Raw genomic sequence first — 26,225 nt, forward strand, 5'->3', positions numbered from 1 at the left:
TGCCGGCCCCATCCCAAGCCCCAGCCCCGGCCCCAAGCCCCAGCCCCGGCCCCGGCTCCTCCCGGCCGCGCAGGGCGCGCGTGCGCGGCGGCGGCGCAGGAGTTGGGACGTTCAAAATGGCCGCCGCGGCCGAGCCCCAGCTGCTGCGGGCGCCCGAGTAAGGGGGCGGCGGAGGGGGGGGGGGAGGAGGAAGAGGAGGAGGAGGGAGGGGAGGAAGGAAGGAGAAGGGGACGGGGGTGAGGGGAGCGGTGGTGGTGGATGGAGGAGGGAGAAGGGAGAAGGGAGAAGGGAGGCGGCGTGGACGGAGAGGGGTTGCTAAGAGGCGGCCGGCGGGGCACGGCGACCGCGAGGAGGAAGAGGAGGAGGAGGAGGAGGAGGAGGGGGAGGAAGGCGCGGGGCCGGCACCGCGTGGGCCGCGGGCTCGGAGGGCGCTGAGGCGAGCCTTCCTCCCGCCTCGGCCTGCCCTCCTCCTCCTCCTCCTCCTCCTCGTGTGGCCCCACGAGGTGCTTCCGTGCCTGGTTTCTGCCCTCTGAGCATTTTATTTTTTTTTTTTTATTTATTTTTTTTTTCTGCTCCGGTTAATCTTGGGAGTAGAGGACGCGAGTGAAGAGCGTGTAAAAAAATATATATATATATAAATAAAAATAAGGGCGCTCGGAGAGGCAAAGCGAGGAAATGAGGCGGTGAGAGGGAGCCCGAAGGTAGGAAAAATGGGCGCCGCCGCCTCGCAGAGCTTCCTGAACTCCCTGTGGAGCCGGGGCTGTCACAGGAGTAAGTCCTGACCCCTCTCAGGCTGAAGCCCCTGGCCCCAAAATGTGCAGCTACCTCGCTGCCTCCCCGCTTTGTGAGGTCTCCCTAAAAGCTTTCCCAGCTCCGAGCCGTTCACATGCAGCAAAAGTTTGTGCGTGTTCCCACGGCACTGCTTGAGGGAAATCCTGCACGTGAACTGACCGAAATATCTCATGCTGACAGAACTTATCAATAATTGAGTGTTTGAGGCGCAAAAGCAAAGAAAACGGGTGGTCATGTTAGCAGTCTGGTGGCCAGAGATGCTGCCGTGGGGGGGCACCCCGTCTGGGGCCTCTGCTACCAGCTCTCGCTTTTGCAGAAAGTGAGGCAAAGATCTTACATAACGTGGTGATACATTTGATTAAAAAAAACTTCCTTCTGGCTTTTGGTGTCACCTTATCTGGAGCAGCTTGAACAGATCAGGTTTTTTGTTGCTGTTCCTTAATATTTCTGTATTGTACTGGAAGGACATCAGTGTGTTAACAGGGTACTCTCACAGTTTCCTGTAGCCAGCTTAAAGGAATCCTAAAAGATGCACGGTTACCTCAGTACTCCCCTTGCCACCTTTCTCTGCCCTTTTGCTAACTCATTGCACTGATGCTATTTGGATGCTATGTGGATTGCAAATCCGAACTGAGAAAGTTTTAAACCTAACCCTTTTTTTGTTTTTGGTATTTTTTTTGTGCCTAATGTGACATTGAATGAACTCATCACACTGTTTGTCCTCTTTCTTTTGGATATTCTCTTGTCACAACCGTGTCAAGTGACAGGAGGGGGCAGTTAAGAGGAATACCCTGCTTTGCAGTAAGCAGTAGTAGTGGTAGATATGTAGAAGGGAAAACATACAGTGTTCAGACTTAAGTTTCTATTAGAAACTTCAGTATTTTGTAACTCCCAGTCTGTCCCCTCAGAAAGTGAAGGAGAACACTTCAAAACAATAAAGGGTTAATGGTCTTAGCAAATTATTTTGGTGAATATCGCCAAAAAGTCAGGTTTGTTTTCCAGTACTTGAATTTGCACCAACTCAGGTAGGAGAGAATCCTGTACTGTGCTGTTTATACATCCTGTTCTTAATTAGGAAAACACTGATCTCATTTATAGTGAGGTGCTGTCGCTTAGATGTCTTAGAATATTTCTGATACACTTAAACTACTGGATTGCTGGGCGTATGACCCTAGCGGAGTTCAGAGGATGTCTCTACCTTTCTGTGCACATCCCACCACTGCTCCAGGCCATCGTGGTCAGAGAACTTCTTGTCTGTGAGCAAGCCTGAGAAAGATCTGTATTTAAATGACTGGAGTGTTGGTAAATTCCAAAACTAGTACAGGTGGGGTGAGTTTGTGGAAAGGTTAATTTAGCTGGCACCTGTGCTGTGATTTGGCAACAGATTTCAGAAGGCAAATATCCATTGTAGCATAGCTGATAACTTAATTGATGTTCTGAAGAAGGTATTTGCTAAACACTGTGCAAGTCTATTGATAATCCAGTTTTGGCTTCTAAGGAAGGTAACACAAACGAATGCCTGACATGTCAGGGCTGGATAATGTAACTTTTGAAGGTGTTGTACTAATTAAATTGCACATTGCTTTTACTAGCTAATTGAATTGAGGTTTTTTTTAGACATTACCATTCTAATTTTAATAACCTGCTGTATACTTATTTTCTATTTTTTTGCCCAATGCCATCCTGCAGGTCTAAAGATAACTGCTTTTTTTTCTCATGAAGCCGATAGTCTTCTATACACGATTGGAAGGCTTTTCTGAAATTAAACTTCCTTAATTTCTCCTGTCCTTGATAGTGTTCCCTGCTTTGCAAATATAAATAGATCATAAAAACATATTTTTATTTTCCGACAGGTGTATACATGTACAGAAAGGAGTAACAAGAGAATCAGTCTGCCTTGCCTGAAGTTTTGCACAATGGTTTACTTAGGTGGTCAGAATCATCCCTTGGCATAAGTTTTGATCTTGGAAGCAAAACTGTGGCCTGCCATCTGAAAGTACTTTTAAAAGGCATAGCTTGAGTTAGGCATGTGAGTAGAGCAGCAAATAAGAAAGATGATTTGCTGTACCTTCCTTCTGTGGTGTTTTTTTTTTTGTTGTTTTGTTTTGTTTTTTGCAGTCAGCTGTCTGTCCATGATGAATCTGCTGTTATAACTTCGTTACAATGGCTGTACGCTTTTAGTTCTCTCAAAAGCAGATAAATCCTACTTCTATCATAAAAGGCTAGCAAAGTAACATGAGATAAAGTAAAGGACTGAAGTGAGTTGCTAATACTAATCTGTATGTATTTTTGCAGGGCTGAGGATACTAATGTGTCGGAGAAAAGTACAAATGAAGAAAATGGGGAAGTATCGGAGGCAGACCAACCTCAGAACAAGCACAACCGACACAAAAAAAAGAAACACAAACATCGAAGTAAACACAAGAAACATAAACATTCTTCAGAAGAAGATAAGGACAAAAAACACAAACACAGACACAAACATAAGAAACATAAACGGAAAGAGGTAGCCGATGCCTCTGACAAAGAAGATGGACCAGCTAAAAGAACTAAAATTGATTTTCTAGCTCCTCTGGAAGACTTGGAGAAACAAAGAGCATTATTGAAAGCTGAACTTGAAAATGAATTAATGGAAGGAAAAGTCCAGTCTGGTATGGGATTAATATTACAAGGTTACGAGTCAGGATCTGAAGAAGAGGGGGAAATTAATGAAAAAGTGCGGAATGGGACGAGGCCCGCAACAAAGTCAAGCACCAAGGGGAAACTAGAACCTGTGGAAAATAAAGCTAGTTCCAAGAAAGGAAATAAGAGTGAATCAAAAGAAAGGACTAGGCACAGGTCTGACAAAAAGAAAAGCAAGGTAGGAGTTGACGGAATCAAAGAGAAGACAACTAGAAGCAAGTCAAAAGAAAGGAGAAAATCCAAAAGCCCTTACAAAAGAAGTAAGTCTCAAGATCAGACAAGGAAATCAAGATCTCCGATGCTTAAAAGGCGATCTCAGGAGAAAAATAGGAAGTCTAAATCTCCCCCAGAAGACAGAAATAAGGCTGATGATAAAAGTAAATCAAGAGATCGCAGAAAGTCTCCGGTTGTAAATGAAAGCAAAAGTCGAGATCGTGGCAGAAAATCCAAATCTCCAACAGAACTCAGAAGCAAATCCAAAGATAGACGATCACGGTCCAAAGATAGAAAATCTAGGCGATCAGAGACTGACAAAGAAAAAAAGCCAATTAAATCTCCTTCTAAAGATGCTTCTTCAGGGAAAGAAAACAGGTCCCCTAGAAGACCTGGCCGAAGCCCAAAAGGAAGAAGCTTATCTCCCAAACCACGTGAAAAGTCGAGAAGAAGCAGATCCCCTCTCTTTAATGATCGTAGATCTAAACAGAGTAAATCCCCCTCTCGAACCCGGTCTCCAGGTAGAAGACTGAGGAGTAGATCAGTAGAAAGGAAAAGAAGAGAATCGGAAAGGAGGCGTCTGTCTTCTCCCAGGTAACTTGAAGATGTCATGAACTGTTGCAAAAATGCCTTATGGGGTGAACTGTCTTCTAGTTTGGTGTTTCTCTTTTATTTTGAAAATAGCTATTAAAAGGGGAATCTGATTGTATGTTACAAGTTTCCTTTGTATATGTTCAGGTTTCAGAAATATTCCCCCCCCAGACATGCAGACTCAGTGTGGGTTGTTAAAATACCGAGTTACTTGCTGCTCACGCCAGTACTGTGAGCAAGTTTTATAGCTCAGGTTTGGCCTTTTGTCACTCTGTTCCATCCAGGTTTGAATTTCCAATTTGGGTCTTAGTTAATGGATTTGTTTTCAGGAATTCCTGAGAAGAGAGCTCTCTCTCTTCGCTCTACTCTTAAATTTCAGTGGTGGCTGACAGTGGGTAATTAACACCACCACACACCCCCCAAAATAGTCATACTGTCAGCACGATGTAAACAAATCTTTAGTATCAAGATGTCCTTCTTAGTTGTTTATTTCTTAAGTATTTTGTCACTCGTTTGCTATAGGTACGGTAGGGTTTCTCTGTATTGATCTGTGTTACTGCTGAGACTGAGCTCATGTATCATTGCCATATTCTGCATACACCCAACTGAGGGAAGACAGGCAGAAACCTTTTTAGTGCACGTTTAGCATTTGTTTTAAAAGGTGGTTTAGCCTCTGAAAAGAAGTTACCTTGAGATCTGGTGTAAACCATCAGGTAATAATTTCTAGTATCCCCGTCTCTGAAGCTGACACGGCCTGGGTGGTAAGTTTCCAGAGAACAACAAAAATGTATACTCTTCTGGAAGATAACTCGTTAAATGCAAAAACAATTCAGCGGGCAAAAGCGTTCGGCATCGCTTTTGGATGATGAATAAGTTTTAAATAGTTTTAAACTTTTTAACATGGATTTTAGCTTCACACATTCAGAGAACTAAGAAGTATGAACTCGCACCTTGGAACCGCTCAGATATAACTCGGTAATTAGCATCACGTAAGTGTGAAAGTCGTTCTGCCTGCATCACCAGGGTTACTCTAGTTTCAAGTATGGGTATCTTCCACAGGCACGGTTACCAGCTTGCTTTGACTGGGCTGTTGATAAGCAATAGTGCAGCTGCTTTGGAGAATGGCCCCAGTGGTGTTAACCAGATTGAACGAGTATTGTAAATGCAGCCAGTTTATCTGACTGCTTCTCGGTGAATGGGCATGCCGTTAAGCTTCTTTGATGTGGTATTTGTCTGTCTTAGCGTTTTACATCTTTCACTTTTCATTTCTAATGACAGCTGGCAGTGTAGCCAGTTTGAATTAGTTGTCTCAACACTACTTCAAGTGATGCATATGTCTAGAATTGTGCTGTCAAGTTTATAGAAAGGTAACTTTGGTAATGCTGTGGTGAGTAGGGGACTACTGAGAAATACCTTTTGCTGGAAGCGTTTGCAAATCATTAGGAGACGTTTTTGTGGGACATCTTGAGCCAACGCTCCTATGTTGGAGTATTACCTACCTGTGACTACCCAGGCTGCCAGAGAAATTCAGCTTTGACGAGCATTTCTAACCACAGATTGCCAGTAACTTTATTTTTCCTGTTTGTTTCCAGTGTTCTAGTCATGTGAGGTGCTTAGTTCTATGACTGAAATTGTTTTTCTTACAGATATTTTGATATTTTGGCAGTACAACCACTTTGTTAATTAGGAAGCCTAGAACTGTCAGTTTATCCTCTGATTATTATTTTTTGGTAATACTGTTCACAAGAACACAGCCTAAATTAAATGGGATAAAGAGATCAATCAGCCTGCTCCATCGTTGGATTCTTGCAGAAACTGGCAGAACTTCTGTATGCCCTTAACTTTTTGTGTCTCACCATTCACTCCTATGCATCAGTTCTGTATGTGTGTCCCTTATACATAGCTAGGGTATTTGAACCTGAAATAATAGTTGCAAAAAATAAAAAATCATTACAGAATGGGTAGAATTAATCTTTCAGACCCGAGAGACTTTGTTCATTGATGGCGTACAGCAATAACTTGTCCTGATTCAATTTAAAAGAAAATTAAAAGAAATAGAATAGCAACGGTTTATTTGAATGTTTGAACAATGGCATAGAAATATTTCCAAGAGTTTATGTTGCAGCCTTGTCAGAATAGTAGTCAAATATTTTTTTAGCATTCATTCTTTACAATTTTGGGTCAAGGAATACAATTAAGCTTTTAAATATCATTGGCTCATCAAGGATGTTTTTCTTTCTTAAATAATTGTGCATCTATGTAGACAAGAATGAACAAATTTTGAACAGTACATGGTGTCTAACTTCTTTAAATTTGAGAAGGGTTAAGTGAGAATTGTAGTTTCCAGCTGCTGTACTAGAATGTGTGAAATGCTGGAACAGTCCAGTTCTAGTGCCCAAATTGAGGAAGACATGGAAGTCATTGCTGTGGAGTAGCTTTGTGCTAAATTTAAACTTTATTGTGAAGTTTCTGAGAATTTCAACAATTAGTTTTTGGGTTTTCTTTACTGCTTAAATACAGCTTCTGATAAACATGAAAACAGGCCACTATTTAAGTAAATACGAGCTCTGTTTTAAAACCTTTCTCAGCTTTATCATAGCAATTGAGCTTTGCTTCCAGAATTGTCCTAAACTAGACCTACGTATGGGCACGTATTTCCCAGCGTGGGAAGAAACCTGCAAGGAGGGCAGCCAGTTCTGTAATGCATTTTTATCCATTTCCTGCCCTCAGAAGCCCGTCTGGTGGACCCTCACCTGCAGTGAGATACTTAAAGCGAGCTTTTAGAAGGAATTGCAGGTTTGCTTTTCTCACTTTGCTCCCAATTTTACTACTGTCCTCTCTCTTTATTTTTAGAACGCGGACCAGAGATGATATTTTGTCCAGACGCGAAAGATCAAAAGATATCAGCCCACCCAGCAGATGGTCTCCATCCAGAAGGAGGTCTCGGTCACCCATTAGAAGGAGGTCTCGGTCACCTCTTCGGCGTAGCCGATCACCAAGAAGGCGGAGTAGGTCTCCTCGGAGGAGGTAAAGATACCACAGTTCCATTTTGTTTCTTAAAATGGGAATTAAAAAACACTAAGCATCTCCTGAGAAGAAAAAAGATTTATGCATTTTCAGTCCACATTTATGTGCTAGCGTAGTTGAATTAATTTTGTGCTCCACAAATTGATTTGTTACTTGGAGTTGCTGTGTATCTTTGTTTCTTGAATTGATTTTCCTCCTTTTCTTTTGAAAATCAAGAAAACAAAACCAAAAAAATAACCCTCTTACTGTTACTAGGGATAGAGGCCGAAGAAGTAGATCTCGCCTTCGAAGGAGATCCAGGTCACGTGGTGGCCATAGACGTAGGAGTAGAAGCAAAGTTAAAGAAGACAAATTTAAAGGTAGTCTTTCTGAGGGTATGAAAGCTGAACAGGAATCTTCATCGGATGAAAAGTAAGTTTTAAGATCTAACTTAAGCTTCTTATCTGAAAATACAGATCTCATTACATGGAGAATGAATTGATGTTTTTATTTCATGCTGTAGTTTCTGGCTTGTCACCTAAAACCTTAATCACATGTTTTAGTACTTATAATCTTATCAAATGACTGTTGAGATGCCCTAGAGTATCGAGATCTGTTGTCTAGTGGGCAGGCCAGAGGGGATGATGTGTGGTTTGGTTGCTAAATTCAACTTGATTAATATCTTGTGAAAATCATTTGGTCTGTGTGTATCTCAGCTTATTGCTTGAAAAACTGTAACAGCTGAAAGGATTGCCACTAGCAAATTGTTTTTGTACTCGCTAAATATCTAATTAATCCAACTGAATAAGAATATGCATTCATAACAATCAGGTTTGCAGTTACAAATAAAATACTGAGTCCCAGTGAGATAACTAAAGGCACCTTTTCTCAGTAAGGAGATGTATTAAATCCCAGTGTGTGAGGTTACACCTTTGCTTTCTGAGTTAGCTGTATAGCCTTTGTTTAATATTTTATTCTGCACTAAAAACTGCATTTGATAAAATTCAGTACGTAATCTTATCTTTATAATGTTATATAAAAAGTAATTATATTTTTATAGTCTAGAAGATTTTGATTTGGAAGAAGAAGATGAAGAAGCAGAGATAAGACAAAGAAGGTTACAGCGGGAAGCAATTGTTCAGGTATGTGGTTGTATTATCACGTGGGTTCCCCCTTCATGAAAGTAAATAATGTATTTAGTTGTACATGTGAATTTATTCCCATGAAGGTCTTGCTCCTTGTAAGAAGTGGCAGTAGTGACAGGTATGACGTGGTTGAGTCCCCTGAAAGGGAGCTGACGCCAAGCCAAGGGGTTGTAATTCTAAACCACAAGTTGGGTGTCTTTTAAGGATGGCATTTAGCACATGGTTAGAATGCAGTAGGCAAAATGCTTTAGCATATTTATTTGTAAAAATATTGCTCATAATTAGTGCTGTTTAAAATAAGGTCTATGTTATAATAGTCACATTTTGAGTTTTATGCAATGCTCATTGTAAAAATTCTTTAGAACTATGATTATTTTTTTCTTAAGCACTCTCTTTCACTCTGTGTGCCGGAGTGGTTTCAGAATAAATCTGGAAGCATTGACATTTTGTCAAGCCCAAGGAATCCGTTGATTTTCACTAAATTCAACTTTTACAGAAATATAAAAGCCTGAAAAGACAACTTTTTTAGCCTGATTTTTTGGCTTCAGCAGTAGTGCGTTGTAGCAGAATGAGTTTTCACAAGCTGTATCCAGTTCTACAAATCTGTTGCCGTTAGAGATGTAGGTGATTATGAAAGCTTAACTTTAGCACAAACCATTCAGAGTGAGCATAAAAAATAATTGTGATAAACTGTGTTGCTGAGATTAATAATTCTGTTGTGTTTAGAAATACAAGGGCCAGGTCCAGCCAGAAGACAGTAATATATCTGTGCCATCTGAACCAAGCAGTCCTCAAAGTAGTACGCGTAGTCGCTCAAATTCGCCAGATGACATCCTAGAAAGGGTAGCTGCTGATGTTAAAGAGTACGAACGGGAAAATGTGGACACATTTGAGGCATCAGTGAAAGCCAAGCACAACCTCATGACGGTTGAACAGAACAATGGTAAGAATCTGAAATACCGCTGTATAAAACTGTGTGAATGCTCAGCTCGTAAGCAGAACACTGCAAAAGAGCCATCGCTTGATTTCTTTGTACACCTTCATAGACCGTCTGCAATGCAGCCTGTAGTGTTTGGAAAAACTGCCTTTTTTTTTTGCCCTTTGAAATGGGATTGCTGTAAATCTTCCAAGCAGTCAAAGGTGTGTCTCTAGTTGCCACGCAAATATACTTGGGCTAGTTTAACTACTCAGGTAATTGCAGCATCGTGCTGTTTAACCTGCAAAACCCTTCAGGAGATAGTTGGACAGTTAGCTTGCATTTCGTATCATGTACTAGATACATCTTTGGGAACTAAATAAGCTGTGTCCTAGTGGATGCTGCTTTGCAGTAGTAAAGCTGCATTTCTTTGGGACTGGTATCACGACAAACTGCTCTGTAGTTTGTCCTGGTGTTCCCTTGGGCAGTATGTTTTCAGATTATTCTTGTGCAGTGGAGGTAGAAGGAATCATACTAACCACCTGCCCTCTGTTAAGCATAGCACAAGTTGAAACTGAATCTTTTCTGTGTGTACAGTCAATAATATCTTGTTCCTTTTTTGTGAGAGGTATATGATGTTCTCTCATTTTGTCCACTAATGTACGCGGAAATACAGCTGTTAACTACACAGACATTTTTAAGATGCAAGAGATTTTTTTTAAAAAAAACTGATCGAATACACACATGATGTCAAGGATTTTTTTTTTTATATTGATAGGATTCTGGATCAGGGGTGGCTATAACAACAATAGGAAACAGTGGATCATCTGTTTTTTGTCAGACCTATTTTTGATTTATATCCTGCCCTCCTATAGAGGCATGATAGTAAGTCGCTAAGGAACTAGTTAGTAATTCATTGTAGCCCAGTGAAAACGTCAGCAACTCAAACGAAGAAAACTTAAGGCAGTTGCTGGAAGGGTGTACACCTGGAAACAATGGTGTCAGCATGATGGATGAGCATTGTGATGCTTTCAGATTTCAGTCCAGATATTTTGTAGGAAAGTCTGTAGGCATTATGAGAACTGAAGAATACCAAGGTAAAGGGTTTATTTTTCTCCATTGCTTGATATCCTAAATGGAGTATGTGTAATTCACTATGGTCATGAAGGAATGCTATCATAATTTGTGTTGCAAAATAGTTTGAAGGTTATTTGCATTCACTAATGTGTGCTTAATTTGTATTTCTTTGTTTTTATCTTGTCAACCAAGTAAAATGTCTTTGGGACTTTAAAGATGATTAAAAGGTGAGAAAGGGATAATCTTGCCCACATTAAGATTCTCTTATGTCTCTCTCTTTAAACATAATTAACTTTGTCCTTAACTGTAAGCTACACAAGATCCTTTTTGACATGGTTGAAGAAAGCACTAACCGAAGAAAGGGTTTCTGGGCTTTTCAACTTTTACTAAAATACTTTGTGATTAGCAGAAACCCCTGAACTTGTGTATTAAAAACATGTCAGTTTTTTAATACATATACACACTGTCCTTGTCTGTAGGGATCATGTACAGTATTTATTCTTTCTTTCTGTTATGTGAGTTGCTTGAAAGCTGTCATACTTAATTTTTCAAGGAGGTGCAAATTTTTTGAGTGCTTTGAAGAACTTCACCCATCTGAGTTTTGTATTTCTAGGATATAAAATGGTATTTGTTAGTAAAGCCACCTGTTTGCCACCATATCGATTTTGAGATTATATTGTAAGAATATCAAGTCAAAAATTGTATTGGTAACAGTTATAAGTTTGTCATCTCTTTCATGTTGAGTAACCTGAATTTCCTTTTAAGGTTCAGCTCAGAAGAAACTGCTAGCTCCTGATATGTTCACAGAATCAGATGATATGTTTGCTGCATACTTTGATGTAGGTAATTCTTGGAGATGAAATGTATCATTTTTTCCCTGCTTGATTTTTGTTGAGGAGTTGCTGTTGCTTGAGGTTTGTGGGAATGCTTATTTGTACAAGCACGTGTAACTGAGTGGATAATGTGTTCTTTTGATCAGCTGAGGCAGACAAAGTGGTTGTTAGTTAATATTTCAGTGGGGGGTAAAAAAAAAAAAACACACACACAAAACCTGCTGAAATTAAGAGGATTTTTGCCAGAATAAACAGGGATATAATCTGCTGTTTAAATGGGGCCTATGATTGCACACAGTAACAAACTTATTTATACGTTACTCTTTTATGTTCGAGTTAGCATGCTGCACTGTTCTTTCTTCAGGGAAGTGTACTTTCTGCAGAGATTTGTGTATGGTTAATTAGAAAGTGTCTGTGTAGTGTGTTTTGATTTGCTAATGATGCTGTGTTGGAGTAATGTAGTGGCTTGTTCTTGGATGAAGAGTTGCATTTCCTGTTTTTACTTTTTGCACTATTCCAGCAGCTTTTCTGTAAATGTGCTGAAGTGGCATGCAAATCTTGCCAGTCCAGCGAATAGTTTTGATACTAGTTGTTGCTGATGTGCAACAACTTGAAATATGTACAGGTAAATTTTTTTTTCTTAACTCAGATTCTCCAGTTAAACTTGTTTTATGGCAGACATAATCTGTAAGTTTTGACAGAAGTATTGGTGACAGAAGGCTGCCTTTGTATCACTATAACATACAAAAACAACAACAACAAAAAAAAACAGAACACTTAAACCTGGAAAAAGATAAATACTTAAAGAACAATGGAGGTTTTGTTCTTTTAAAAACTTCAAAATTGCAAGGAGGGATTTAAATAGCTTGTAAGTAACCAGTTCCCCCTCTAAAAAACTGTTGTGCAATTGAAGGTGTTTTGTACTACCCATTTGGATTTTTGATAATATATTGCCAAATCTGTTAAAAGATGTCAACAGCAATTGTAATAATTGTATGGTCATAAGTATAATAGTATGGATTCTGTGAAGTGGCACTGAATGAACAGAAATTCAAGGCTTAAACTATTAAAATTACCCCTCAAATTGCTAAACTTTACTACAAACATACTGAATGCAGTGTCTTATTCAGATGACCCAAAATGCGTGTTCTAATTTGACTTGTGTAGAATCTGTGTAGGTAATAGTTGAAACTTGGCCCATTTCTCATCTTTAATAATAGTTCCATTGGTTGTCCCTACCCCCTTCCCTTGCAGCAGTCTTCAAATGCTTGTATTTAAATAGCCTTTTGTGTTCAGTAGTTTCTCTTCTCCTACAAGGTAAGTGTGTTTGTAGTGTGGGAAAGAGCATTGTTTCAGTAGGATAAAAGTGCCTAATCACATCGACCTGGTTTGTATTAGTAAACATTAAGGAAAAATATATGAGTGTGCAATCAGAGCTGTTAATTTCGTTCTTTCTGTTTCAGAGTGCTCGTTTAAGGGCAGCTGGGTTTGGAAAAGACTTCAAAGAAAACCCAAATCTCAGGGATAACTGGACTGATGCCGAAGGCTATTACCGTAAGTTTTATTTGTTGATTTCTGACTATAGATAAAAGAAGGATGCTAAATGAAAAAGATCCTCATGTCAATGTACTGAAACATTCTAATGGAAATGTTCTGCTGTGCCTTCACTGAGTGTGGCATGCCCACAGTAGTTTTCTGGTCTTGCACACTTGTGTAGCATCGAGTTACTCATACATAAAAAAAAAAAAAAAATCAAAGTAAAACTAAAACCTGTCCATAGTTACAGCCATGAGATCACCCTCACAAAGTAAGGGGTGCTTGCCAGGATCTGAAACGAAGAGAACAAGCATCCAAGAGAATACAGATAGCAGTTGTGGTAGTTGTCATCTGCAATTCAAAAGGGAGATAATTAAGCATGTTTCACTTCACTAGTCAGTATTGAAGTGTGAAGGCCAAAATATTCATGTAATAGATTAAATAAGCATGCAGGTTTTAACCTCAGGAATGCAAATATTCCAGGCTTTGAAGCACAGTTCATTCTGTGTAGTTTCCACGAATCTGGGTGATATAAAACATTGTATGTTTTGTATGTTAGGTAATGTAAAATTGTACCATTTTGTCCTCTTTATGAATTATACAGAATCGTTTATTTTTCATAAAATGTTTTATGATGCATGTCACTCACAACTCTTACTTTAAATTACTTGATTTTATCCTTCAGGTGTTAATATAGGTGAAGTTCTAGATAAACGTTACAATGTCTATGGTTACACTGGTCAGGGAGTCTTCAGTAATGTAGTACGAGCCAGGGACATGGCAAGAGCAAACCAAGAAGTAGCGGTTAAAATCATCAGGAACAATGAACTTATGTAAGTAATGTTTTTGTTTAATAATGTCATAATAAATCACGTGAGACTGCTGGAAGTTTTTCCCAATGTGATTTGAATCTTCCTTTGTTTCAAGTGAAGTAACAGATTACAGCTGTGATTCCAGCCTGTTCTGCTAATATGAGCCATGTAATTGGAAGCGCTTGAGGACTGTATATCTGCACTTTACAGCTATCACAGGAGCAGGGTACTTGCATTTTCATCAGGCACTATCTCATTTGCAAAGCTGCAGGGTATGGTGGCAAGAAAGAAGCTTACAGTTGTTCACGTGGTCTGCCCAGCCCTAAGATTTCTGAGATGGGAGCTGTAGACTGTCAAGTGTTGCTTTGATGGACCAAATCCATTTGGAAAATTGTGGGTTGGATACTAATCAGTCATTTCTAACTTACAAGAAGACCTCTAAGTTAATTATCTTCGCATATTCTTTGTATGTGTGCATGCATATAAGATAAGACAGTGATGGAACGCTGCCTGTAGGACAAAAATTACTGGAGGTCTTTTAGAATGAGTGAACATTAACTAGGGTGATGAATTAAACTGCATTATGTTATATGAGGACTTGTCTCTAATAGTCGCTTTCAGCATCTGCTGCAGTATTGTTGTGGTCATGTGTTGTCTTCTTCCATTATGAGCAACTTAAATGAAAATCTTTTCCACTTTTTATGCATTTTATGTTGGAAGTTTTAAAAGTTGCCTTGCTGTTTGTGTAACTGGGCTATTTTGAGCTATATGAATACTATCTAGAAATGTTTAAGAAAAAAGGTAATAAGCTATTTGTTTGGTATGTTAAGGTAATTTGGTTTGTGCATGTACTTGAGTGTAGTCAGTTTAGTATAAAACTTTTTAAATAGTGTATGTAGTTAAGTAGTTTTTGTTTGAAATATTGTCATATTACAGGACGCAACTAGGAGGAGGGAGGAAAGGATAAGTAGGTTAAAAAGTCACGGGTAATCAAAGAATTAAAAAGGTAGACAATGACAGTAAACCACTCTGCTGGTGTTTTAAGCAGCGCTATATTATGTAATCACGAGACACTTCTCATTTTCTGACAATTAAAACAATGCAAGTAAATCTGTAGATTAAGCAAGGTACTAGAATCTCATTTCGTTTTCTAATTCTGCTTTTTTGTTTTCAGGCAAAAAACTGGCCTAAAAGAACTGGAATTTTTGAAGAAGCTCAATGATGCAGATCCTGATGACAAGTTTCATTGTCTAAGGTTGTTCAGGCACTTCTACCACAAACAACATCTCTGTCTGGTATTTGAGCCACTGAGGTAAGGTGACAAATGGATGGGGTTCTCTGTAAAAGTGAGGTAGTACTAAGTGATCTTTAACTTGGCTATTGTTCTAATTTTGACACCGTGTTCTATTGCCAACGTTCAGGAACACTAAGAATTGTAATCCAGAGGTACACACCCACAGTCTGCTGAACTAGTTCAGGTTTACATAGTGTCACTGTGAACTTTATGCCCGGTCAATATTTGAAACAGAATAATGCATTATTAAAGATGGTTCATCTCAGCGGTGCTCCTCTTAACTGCTTTTTATGAAAGCTAAGACAAATTTTTGACTAATTCTTTACAAATTTGGGTTGAAAATGCATTACCGGAGAGGTGGAGTATATGTATGTTCTATGAAGAATGCATATACAACAACCCAAGAAAGAAAAGTGGTTTGCATGCTCACTTCTTCAAATCATTAGGCTTCTTTAACAGGTTGATTGTAGACACTCTCTTTTTTCATAGATATAGATGCAGTAATTCCCATTCCTACTTTGATGTTGTTTGTATCCACTGTTTTTCTGTCATATTTTAATTCTTGCCATAGATATTTGAGGTGAAGATGAGTCATTTGCTGAAGCAATACAAGTTTATTGAAATGTCTACTTGTTTTCATTAATAAGCCATGTGGCAAACTACTGTCTTGTGATGTGCTGTTTCTTTGTAGCACATTTGTACAGTGTTTCAATCCAGTGATGGCTTTGTCCAGGAATAGTGGTCTTTTTATCTGCCATTCATCATCAAAACACTGCCTCATCAACTTCTATCTCTTGCATATTTTCGTTTTCACTCGTTTCTCAAGAAACTTGGTACAGGGGCAGTACAGTTGTTAAGAAAATGCTGTTCATGTGCAAAGTAATCCTCTCAAATTAATCTGGATTAAAAATATATTCTGAAGTGATGTCAGTCCAGTCTAGTAAGTAGAAATTATGCAGTACAGGATGGATCTGATTGCTCAGTATCTTAGTTTATTGCTGTAGAAAATAGCAAGGTATATATCTGAAGTTGAATGTAACTTTCCCCAAAAATGTCTGAAGTTAACTAGTTTCTTCATGTTCTTCATCTTAGGTTTTGAAGGCAAGTATATTTTCCTTGCTAAGTTCTCTACTGTTCTTTCTCTTTCTTACAATAGTATGAATTTACGAGAGGTGTTGAAAAAGTATGGGAAAGATGTTGGTCTCCATATTAAAGCTGTGCGTTCCTACAGCCAACAGTTGTTCCTGGCTTTAAAACTTCTTAAAAGATGCAATATCCTACATGCAGATATTAAACCAGATAATATTTTGGTAAGTAATACGTAATCAAAACCTATTTTGCATGGACAGTATAAAATCAAGATGTGAAATGAACACCATACTGTTAATTTGGGTTAAGTAAAAAATTACTTCACCTGAAAAGGTTAAGAAAACCTTTTGAAATAAAATGTCATGCTTTGAAATGAAATGCTATCATGGTATAAATAAGTTAGTAAGAAGTATAATGCAGCATCTAAATAACATCTTTCAGGCAATCTTTCTCAAACTAACCTGCATCCATTGTATCTTTTTAGAAAGTAGATCTTCCAAAGACAGCATCCTTTCTTAGGAAAAATCTTGGGACTTCTTTCATCAGTAGTTAAGTGTTCTTGCTTTCTGCAAAATGGAAATAATTTGGTTAAGCTTGGAAGTAGATTCTTCTGTTTGTGTGAATGAGATGATTGGGAAAAGTCATTCATGTCCTCTTATTTTTTTCCTATTAAACATTGTGGTTAGCAGTGTAACAGGTACATCAGAAGAATCAAGTGTGTTGACTTTAATTTTCTTGTTGGTCACCCACGTGACAAACACAGAATTTTATTTTATTTAAAATGGTCAGTTCTTGCCATCTCTGCAGTAAAATGTACTGGTTGAGCATGAGATATGCGAACAGCACTCTGTTTTATGAATGGTGCTCTGGATACCAGAGGTGGAAGTCTGAACTGTTACAATTGGATTATCTAGAATGAAATCCATGGCCAGCAATGATATTTTTCCATACTTTGTGGAGAATGGGATGACTGCATGTCATTGGTGGCCTCCTGACACCTTACTGAGCATTTGTAGTCATTTCCAGAAAGCCTTTTTATCACCAGCTGTGAAATAATGTTTAACAGATTTAAATACTAACATAGTGGCTGACTTTACCAAGTAGATACTTGAATGTGATGATTAGGCAGCAAGGAATATGACTGCATTTGTTTTAATAATAAGAAGTCTATCCATTATTACGGAAAATAGTAGTACTTACCTGAATAACATGCTGGCCTTGACAATTTTACATTAAAAAAATTGTTTCCTACTACTACACGTTCAATTTCTATGGGGTTCTCTCTTAAAAATTTCTGCATTCTGTTACGAAGTGTACTATTTTTCATTTCATTGCAATTATATTTATATTAGGAAGTTCTGATACTCCTTTGTTATGGCTTAACTAGGACTCTGTCAGGGAAAAAGGGATTTCCATTGTGTGCATTGCCATTTCGAAACTAAACTTTTGATACCCAGAAGACTTGCTTTCATGTAGGTAATAATAAAGGATTGATTAAGTAAGGTGACCCAAATAAATAGTCTATTTCTTATTATTTAAACTCCAATATGGAATTACCTGGGAAAAAAATGGAGATATCTATCTATCTATCTATCTATCTATCTATCTATCTATCTATATATAAATACATAACAAGTGATTAGCTCACTAATGACTAAAGAGTTTAGAAAGATGTTTCTCTTGTAACCAGTTTAATGTGCATGTTGCGTTCATTAGGGATAGGGTGGTGCAATTAAGCACATTCAGGTTTTTAAACAACTTTTGATTGCCCTTCATGTGGCGTGTCTTGTCTCAAGTCGCACTGCAGAAGTGGCTCGCTTACCTCCTTAGTGACTGACATGCCTTTACATCCTGGGCTGATTAGTAGGATATTGTCTGCCTGTTCAGAAGATGCTAACTTTTTAATTCTCAAGGGACATGAATAATATTTAGAGGATGCTTGAGGGATTACCTTTTCAAATAACTTTTGTACCAGTTCAGATGAAGCAAAGTGAAGCTGGTGCCCTAATACCGTGGGAGAGTTGTCTGGGCACTGTGGCAAATGATGTACCTTATTTAATAACTATTTAGAAAGTACTGCGATAATGGTATGTGGGATTTTATTGTTCTTTGCATTATTTCTTAAAGAGTTGCTGATTTAAGTGATATTCACTCAGTAATCCTTCGCATGCCATTCAGTGTCATGCCATGATTGTCCAAAGCTGTGAGAGTTTATTTCTGACTCTCTCAGCAGATGTCACTACTAGTGTGCTCTGTGAAGAAGTCTTAAAACAAGGAGGCAAAAAAAAATTGGGAATATTTTCTGTTTAGTTTTTGATCATTGTACAGATGGAAGCTGCTAAGTAATGTGTAAATACACACAATTGATGCAGAAATAATGGAGTAACTTTGAAAAAAAGTAACATGGTAAGAGAAAAAATACGTGAAACTGACCTTTTTCATGTTTCTTAGGATCTGAAGACATTAACTGTCACTTTTGGTTTAAGAAGGTTTGATAGTTTCCTTAGAATACAGAGAAGAAAGATTGAAATACGGGAAGAAACTGCAATTTAAAGGCTGAATGTTTTTCTGATCTCTGACTTAAATGTATTGTTACTTTCACGGTGCTGTTGCCAACTTTGTCTACAACTAGTGCTAACATGTATTAATGTTTAACTTTTCAGGTGAATGAGTCTAAAACGATATTAAAGCTTTGTGATTTTGGATCAGCTTCACATGTCGCAGATAACGATATCACGCCATATCTAGTTAGTAGATTTTACCGAGCTCCCGAAATCAGTAAGTAAATTTGGATTGGTTACACGTATTTTAAGCAGCAGTAGTATATACCAGTAGTAGGAAATGAGAATTTGACTTGAGTTTACTTCCTGCTTGGTCTGAGCAAAACACCACTCTGGAAATATGATGGCTGTCAAAAAATTCAGACTTGAAAGCATATGTGACTCTTCGTATGTGTTGGTGGTCAGCTCAGTGAGGACAGGGAGAAGTCATTCTGATTTGTTGTAGTTCTGTTTTAATTCAGAGGTACTGTTCGGACTTAGCGGTTTTTGACTGACTTAAGGTATTGTGATTAGTTTGGGTGTAAGGTAAAAGCCTGTCTTTCTAAAACTGGGAAGCATAATGAAAAGGCTTGCATCCTGCATTTATGATAATTATGGTGCTTCTCCTCTCAGGAATAAGAACCTATATTGTTTCCAAACCAGATATTTCTTTCATCTGTCTGCTGTTATGTCCTTAAAGCTGCTTTTATGGAATTAACTTACATTGTTCTGTTTCAGTTATAGGAAAAATCTATGACTATGGTATAGATATGTGGTCTGTAGGCTGCACATTGTATGAACTTTATACAGGAAAAATCCTCTTTCCTGGCAAAACCAATAACCACATGTTGAAACTAGCCATGGATCTCAAAGGAAAGATGCCAAACAAGGTACGGAAAATAAGTATATGACTCTTAATTAATATCTAAAACTGCTGTTATGAACAGCAGAACATAATTTCTATTTCCTGCCTGAATTCTGCTTCTTATCATATACATCTTCTCTTAACAGCAAGTAAATATCAGACATCCTATGACTGTATAATTTATATTGATTTAAAATCTTAAGAAGTGAAAGTATACAGCTTCTTTTTCATAGACTAAGTATAAAGTGAAAGCAGAAAACTTCTAAGCACTGACCTGAAAAAGATACGTAAGTCAATGGAAGATGCTCTCTCCTTTTGCAAGTGGCTTGAACTGTGTTTTTTATTCAGTCTAGTTATTTCTCACTGTCCTTTTGCTGTATATTTCAGAAATGCTAAATTAGTCATGTTGCAATCAGTTGGTAGGTGTTGATGCTAATTATGGATTTGATACCGCGTAGATACCTTACCTAAAGCTCTTGCTTTTCACTAATTTTTCAGATGATTCGAAAAGGTGTGTTCAAAGATCAGCACTTTGATCAAAATCTCAACTTTATGTATATAGAAGTAGATAAAGTGACGGAAAGGGTAAGTCCTTAATGTGTCCACTATTACAGTATCTCAAACATACCTCGATAACTAAAAGTCATGATTTGTAAACTATCAGAATGTCCTTTCACAGCAGTGCGTACAAGTTACATAATTATAAACTGGTAGAATAGAAGCTTCTAAACTGGTAGAATAAGAAGTTTCCTGTGATTCAGTAACATGTTTTAAGAGAAACATTTGGAGGTCGAGATGGAGCAGAATACTCCCGGTGGGTCAGTACTGGGTCCAGTCCTGTTCAGCTTCTTCATTAATGGTCTGGATAATGAGGTAGAGTGCACCCTCAGCAAATTCACAGATGGCACAAAACCACAGGGAGTGGCTGATACCCCAGAGGGCCACGCAGCCACCCAGAGGGACCTCAGCAGGCTGGAGAGATGGGCTGGCAAGAACCTCGTGAGGCTCAGCAAAGTCCTGCACCTGGAGAGGAACAACTCCAGGCACCAGTACATGCTGGAGGCCACCCAGTTGGAAAGCAGGTCTGTAGAAATGGACTAGGAGTTCTGCATGATGCTAAGCTGAACGTGTCAGCAATGTGCCCTTGGCAGTAAGAAGGCTAACAGTACCCTCGGCTGCATTAGGCAAAGTATCACCAGCAGGTCAAGAGAGGTGAGTGGTCCTTTAGCTCTTCTCAGCGTTGGTGAGGCTGTGTCTGAAGTACTGTGTCCAGTCCTGGGACCCCCAGTACAAGAGAGACCTGGACATGCTAGAAAATGTTTAGCGTAGGGACACAAAGATGATCAAAGGGCTGGAGCAACTCTCTGGTGAGGAAAGGCCACGAGAACTGGAATTACTGAGCCTGGAGAAGAGGAGGCTCAGGGGTGTGGCATGGAATCTTATCAATGCATCTAAACACCTGAAGAGAGGGTGCAATGGAGATGGAGCCAGGCTCTGTTCAGTGGTCCCCAGTGCCAGGACAGGAGGCAATGGGCACAAACTGGAACACCAGAGGTTCTCTCTGAACATGAGGAAGTACTTCTTTGCTGTGCAGGTGACGGAGTACTGGCACAGGTTGCCCCAAGAGGTCGTGGAGTTTCCTTGGAGATCCTCAAAAGCTGTCTGGATGTGGTCCTGGGCAACCTGCTATAGATGGCCCTGTTTGAGCAGCAGGGTTGGACCAGGTGACCTCCAGAGGTCCCTTCCAACCATGATTTTTATGTGATTCTGTGAGATGAGAGTTTAATCTTCGTAGGTAGAAAGGCTGTCTCCGCATAACCTAAGCTTTAGTTACTAAGTAAAAGAAATTCTGCCTTCATTTCCGAGAAGGGTGTCAGACTTCAGTGTAATGTGACTGTGTTGCACAGAAAGTAGCAGTGGCCTCCTATGATTTTAACACGCTGTATTTATTAAGAACGGCAGAATTAGTGGTCAGATAGGGGACACTTCCTTCCCAAGGGGAATTTTTACCTTCTCTGTCAACAGGGATATTAGGTTCTGGTATGTACCTGCTGCTGGCAATAGCTGCAGGTACTACTGGCCTACCCCAGTGGCTTTACTTCCACTTTTCCTTTGCCAGCCCTGAATACTTAGGATGCCATGTGATGATGATGAAGGGTGTTGCTGATGAGAGATAAGATAAGCAGCTACTGTTTTTACAGGGTGAAGTTGTATACAAGGTATGGGGTTTTTGTGTGTTACGTCTTTTCTACAAGGTTGCCACTTTTGTGTTTGTAGGAGAAAGTTACTGTAATGAGCACCATTAATCCAACCAAGGACCTGTTAGCAGACTTGATTGGGTGCCAGCGACTCCCTGAAGACCAGCGTAAAAAAGTACACCAGCTCAAGGACTTGTTGGACCAGATCCTAATGTTAGATCCAGCTAAACGGATTAGCATCAACCAGGCTCTGCAGCACGCCTTCATCCAGGAAAAAATTTAAGCCAGATGAAGAAGTTCAAAGGGTTTGAGTAATTAAGATACAAAGACTGAAGAAATTTCACAACAGTTATTAATGTATATAAACATAAATATTTCCCCTGCAAAGTTGAGGAAGAAAGATGCATTTGAATTAACATCAAGGCTGATATTTCTTTTAGAAATGTTAGAGTAATTCTGTTTTTGTGTCTTATGTGAGAATTTTCACTGTAGAACTGTTTTAATTGCCAAGACTGCACAGAAGTACAATGCTAATGTATATGGTTGCAGTTCGTATATATTATAAAAAAGAAAAAAGCATCTGTTTAAAAAAAAAAAGCAGTAATACTGGGTGGTTGATTTGTTTTTAGCAGACTTGGCTTCATTTTTGTCTTTAAAAAATGGCCAGCATAAATGCTGTTTATATTCACGTTTTCCTAGGTGTGTGTGTGCAGGCCACAGCAGCATGCCCTTGGTGTAGTCAGTGCCGAAGGGGGTCTGTTCCTTCTTGAGCCTGCCCGCAGGGATGGTCTCCTCTTTTAAAGCAGGTTGTGTACAACTTTCAGTACACTGAAGGTAAGCTAACCCATCAACATCACCGGTGTTTAAGCTGTTATTTTACTGGAACAACTGACAAATGAGAGACAATAGCATTGTGGCAGAATTCCCTGCATGTTTGAGAAATGATCTTGTTTTATTTTCTGGCATTGCAACCGTGGCATAGTTACAACTTCTGTTCTGTTCATCACATTTAAAATTTTGAGAGTGCGCACTTGATGGATAGAGCGCCTTCAGTGTACTGTTTCTTATTACTTTAATTTTTTTAATCAACTTGCTATAGACTTTGTATACATTTTGTTAAATACAGTTCACTATGACATAGAGCCAATACTTACAGAAGAGTTTTCATTTAGTAATTACATACGTTGGGATCTCATTCAAAAGACCTTATATCTAAAGGATAGATAGACAACATAATGAAACTTTTTAACTATTTGTATGTCATTTTGAAAGTGTACTGCTTTATGCTAAAAGTGTTTCATTTGTTCATTGTTTTCATTATTTGTGATCATGTTGTCTTTCAATACAGGCATAAACCTTCCACTCTTGAACAAAGCAGCTGCTTTTTAAAAGCGGTAATTGCTTCTTTACCTTTTATTTCTTTTGTAAATGAAGCTTTTCTTTAAGAAATGTGACTTTAAAGTGTTGTCTCTTGCATAAAACAGTTGACACTTACTTATTGTAAAGTGAAGATTGTTCTGCTGCATGTAAAGTGGACCATGCAGATTTCTGTATGTTTTCAGTATGCATCATTAGATAATAAAGTCTTTTGTGAACAAGGCATTTGTAGCCATTTTTAAAAGAATCTGTCTTCAGTGATGGTAAATCAGGTAATTTGTAAGAACCACCCCTGCATTTTCTATTAATCATTTAATTAAAGGGACTATTAAAAACTATGATCTTTGGAAGAGCTATAGGCTATATTAATTAGATATATAATTATCACTGCTTAAAAAAAAAAACAAAAGAAAGCAAAAAACTCTACAGATACTGTCTGTCTGCTTTCATTGTAATGAAATTATTCCTGTAGGACGTGGGATTAAATTCAGGCTTTAACTAATGTTTGTGCTGTTTTTCTCACTTTTCCTTTTGATGGTGCTGAAAGAGAAAAAGGAAAGCGAGTCACAGGCCACTCAACGCCTACTCCATGGGGTCTGATTTGCTGAGACACCAACTTCACCTTCCTAACAAGGTTATTTCTGACAGCATGTGTAGATAAACATTTAGCAACAAGTTAAAAACAGCTTGAAACATTTGAGTTGGTTATACAACAGGAGGAAAACAGAATCAAACTTTTCAGGTCCTTACTGCTGTTTTAATGTTCTCTTTTACAAAATTAAGAGGTTCCTCTTTACTTTTTTATTAATATATTCTGAAAAGGTGTGATAAACCCACTGGTTTCACATATTTTATTATAATTCTTTGAATTAAGAAAGGTTTTTTTATCCATCTAGGTATACATTGACAAAAATCATGCACTCTTAGTGCACGCAGGAATGGGAAATGAGGCAAAGCAGTCATTTTGCTGGTGGGGAATACCCCACCAAGGAGATGTAATGAACTAACTACAAAAGCAGGCAGGAGATGGGTGGTTTTGTATGCCTATTTTGAACCTTCAACCTGTCTCTTCTCAATTTTTTACTGTAGAATTTTTTATAAAAAATAATCAGACTTTATTTTCACCTATTAAGGTATCTCATTATGTACCAGAAATAAATTCAGCTTTCACACTTAATGAAGTACTAGTTGCTTGCTAGTTAAATGCAGAAAGTAACTTGCACTTCCACGACATAGGCAGCACTTCTGAGGGCAGTTTTACACAGGTAGTAAAAGCTTATTTTTTCTGTTGCTTTGTAATTTATTCTTAAATTAGGAATATAAAGCAAATGAGTTGGTGATACAAAAAGCAGTAGGAAAGATGCACCTTAATGCCTACAGAACTGTTTTAAGCTACTCTAGAGAAGCATAAAGTTGCTCGTTCACTTGTTCTTTGTGTTGTAGGTGCAGCTCAAAAGAAGATGATGACTACCAGAAGACATGAACAAAGGTTTCTGTCCTATAAAAGATATGAAAAATACTCTTCATATAGTTCTGTCCTAATCTTTTGGTTTCCAGCATTCCGATTAGAATCGATTAACGCTGCTGCGGTATTGATAATTCCTGAAGCACACCTACTGTATGCCTACTGTGCTTGTTTTGTTTCTGGTTGAAGAGATTTGTAATTGTGATTAAATGTAGGTAAATAAGCATGACTGTTTAATGCAAATTTCTTAAAATGATAGAACGATGGCTACAAAACCTGTCATTTAGGAAAGCCTGCCATTTGCTTGTAGCTAGCAAATAGCTGAGCAGGTGATGTGTTTTTTTCTTTAGCATCAGCAGGTTCATTAACTGTCAAACTATATTGATGCAGAGATTAGCTGACAGGCATTATTCAAAACAAGTGGATTTCAGTCCTTCATCCAGTATCAGTTTCAGGCATTTATGTTGACAACAGCAGAAGACCTGAAATCTAACTTCAAAGCCTTTAGAATCAAAAACTTCCTGACAAGGTTAAGGAACCTCTGCAGTTTTAGGCAACACCTGTCCTTGTAGCCTCTGGTCTTTGAGGACAGCAGAAAAGCTGCTGGTGGCCCCAGCAGTCAACTGAATTCCTGTGGCTGCAGCTTTGTACAAACAGAACAACAAGGCTTTCTTGTTACACTATTCTTCAGCTGATCTAAGAAGGGAGGATAGTTTATCTTTTCCTCCTATGTGTGAAGATAGAATTTGTATCTTTACCTGAGGTCCTACCTACTGAAAGTCTGGTTAAATCTACTGTGCTAACAACTTACTTTGCCCTCATGGCAACAAGGGACTTCACCTATTTTAATATGTTTAGTTTACCACACATCTAGAGAAAAACAAAATACTACTTCTTTGGATTTAACTCAAATTGATTTAACTCAGCTTCCTCAGGAGATGAAATGCCCTGTCTTTTTTTCTTTTGTGCTGCAACAAATTAAATATGCAGTTAGATTGTGTTTTTATTACTATGGTATATACTGCTTTAAGTAAGAAGTTAAAATCTGTTTAAGAGCCTTTGATAGCTAGAATGTAATATTCTGTAAAATATCTTTAATAATACTTTATCTCCATACATAGGGTAAGTGGCATTAAACCTCTGAAGAACCTTTATATGTATAATGACCCGTATAAAGAAGGCAGACCAGTTTGTGAGACTACTGGGGATAGAGCAATCTTCTACAGTGTGTGTCAGATTGTAACGCTGCGTGGAGAATGCTGGGAAGTGGCAATTGCTTGAAGTTAATAAAACATGCTTAAAACTTACTTGGATCGGATCTTTTCTGTTGTGTTCACAAGTGTGGAACTTGCAAAACTTCTCAATACATGAACAATTTTGAAATGTATTATAAACAATTTTTTTTTGAATGGGTTTGTCTGCTTTAGCTGGCAGAGGTAGTAAAAGCTTGGGGGATGCTGTGATATGGCTGTGTTTGTTTTTTTTTGTGGAGAGAATGAATGTAGTGTTGATAGAGATGACTGCTAAACTGCTTGGTTGATGACGTGGCTGTCATGTCGTCTTTACATCACTAGTTACAGGAGATGGGAAATTTCTTCAAACTTTTTCAGTGCAAGCCTGAAAAAGCTTAAATGAAGGATACAAAAGTATCTTTTCATGTAGCTTAGTCTTAGCTTACCTACTGATAGATCTTGATAAGAAAAGTGAGGCTAGACAAATGGGAGAAGTGCTGATTGGTGAAATGAGATGGAGTTGCGTATTTTCACATCTAACCTGTAAAACTATGGATCACAT

General features: G+C 38.4%; 1 protein-coding gene and 1 long non-coding RNA gene across 6 annotated transcripts in view; one reads left to right on the plus strand and one right to left on the minus strand.

Annotated features, from left to right (window-relative positions):
• On the plus strand, positions 1 to 25,738 carry PRP4K (pre-mRNA processing factor kinase PRP4K). 4 transcript variants are annotated; one of them, XR_014690012.1, is made up of 19 exons: positions 1 to 157; positions 3,088 to 4,281; positions 7,132 to 7,305; positions 7,561 to 7,716; positions 8,345 to 8,426; positions 9,156 to 9,372; positions 11,188 to 11,261; positions 12,719 to 12,809; positions 13,477 to 13,624; positions 14,778 to 14,915; positions 16,054 to 16,207; positions 18,650 to 18,764; positions 19,265 to 19,416; positions 19,890 to 19,976; positions 21,669 to 22,423; positions 22,938 to 22,983; positions 23,514 to 23,600; positions 24,410 to 24,455; positions 25,553 to 25,738. XR_014690012.1 is itself a non-coding variant. In XM_084510785.1 (15 exons), the coding sequence occupies exons 1-15, from the start codon at positions 117 to 119 to the stop codon at positions 21,870 to 21,872; spliced, it is 3,027 nt and encodes a 1,008-aa protein (XP_084366911.1). In that variant the 5' UTR covers positions 1 to 116; the 3' UTR covers positions 21,873 to 23,189. The 4 variants fall into 4 exon arrangements, 1 of the variants encoding a protein (XP_084366911.1); XR_014690011.1 differs by having other exon boundaries at positions 24,410 to 25,738; XR_014690013.1 differs by lacking the exon at positions 1 to 157 and adding an exon at positions 2,669 to 2,821 and having other exon boundaries at positions 21,669 to 22,983; positions 24,410 to 25,738.
• LOC311432376 overlaps positions 16,218 to 26,225 on the minus strand; it is a 24,223-nt gene continuing 14,215 nt past the window's right edge. For both annotated transcript variants that reach the window (XR_014690025.1, XR_014690026.1), the window contains one exon: positions 16,218 to 16,552. This is a non-coding gene — a long non-coding RNA (uncharacterized lncRNA). The remainder of the gene's footprint in view (positions 16,553 to 26,225) is intronic.

The sequence above is a fragment of the Aythya ferina genome, assembly GCF_964211825.1.
Source record: "Aythya ferina genome assembly, chromosome: 2".
Taxonomy (NCBI): domain Eukaryota; kingdom Metazoa; phylum Chordata; class Aves; order Anseriformes; family Anatidae; genus Aythya; species Aythya ferina.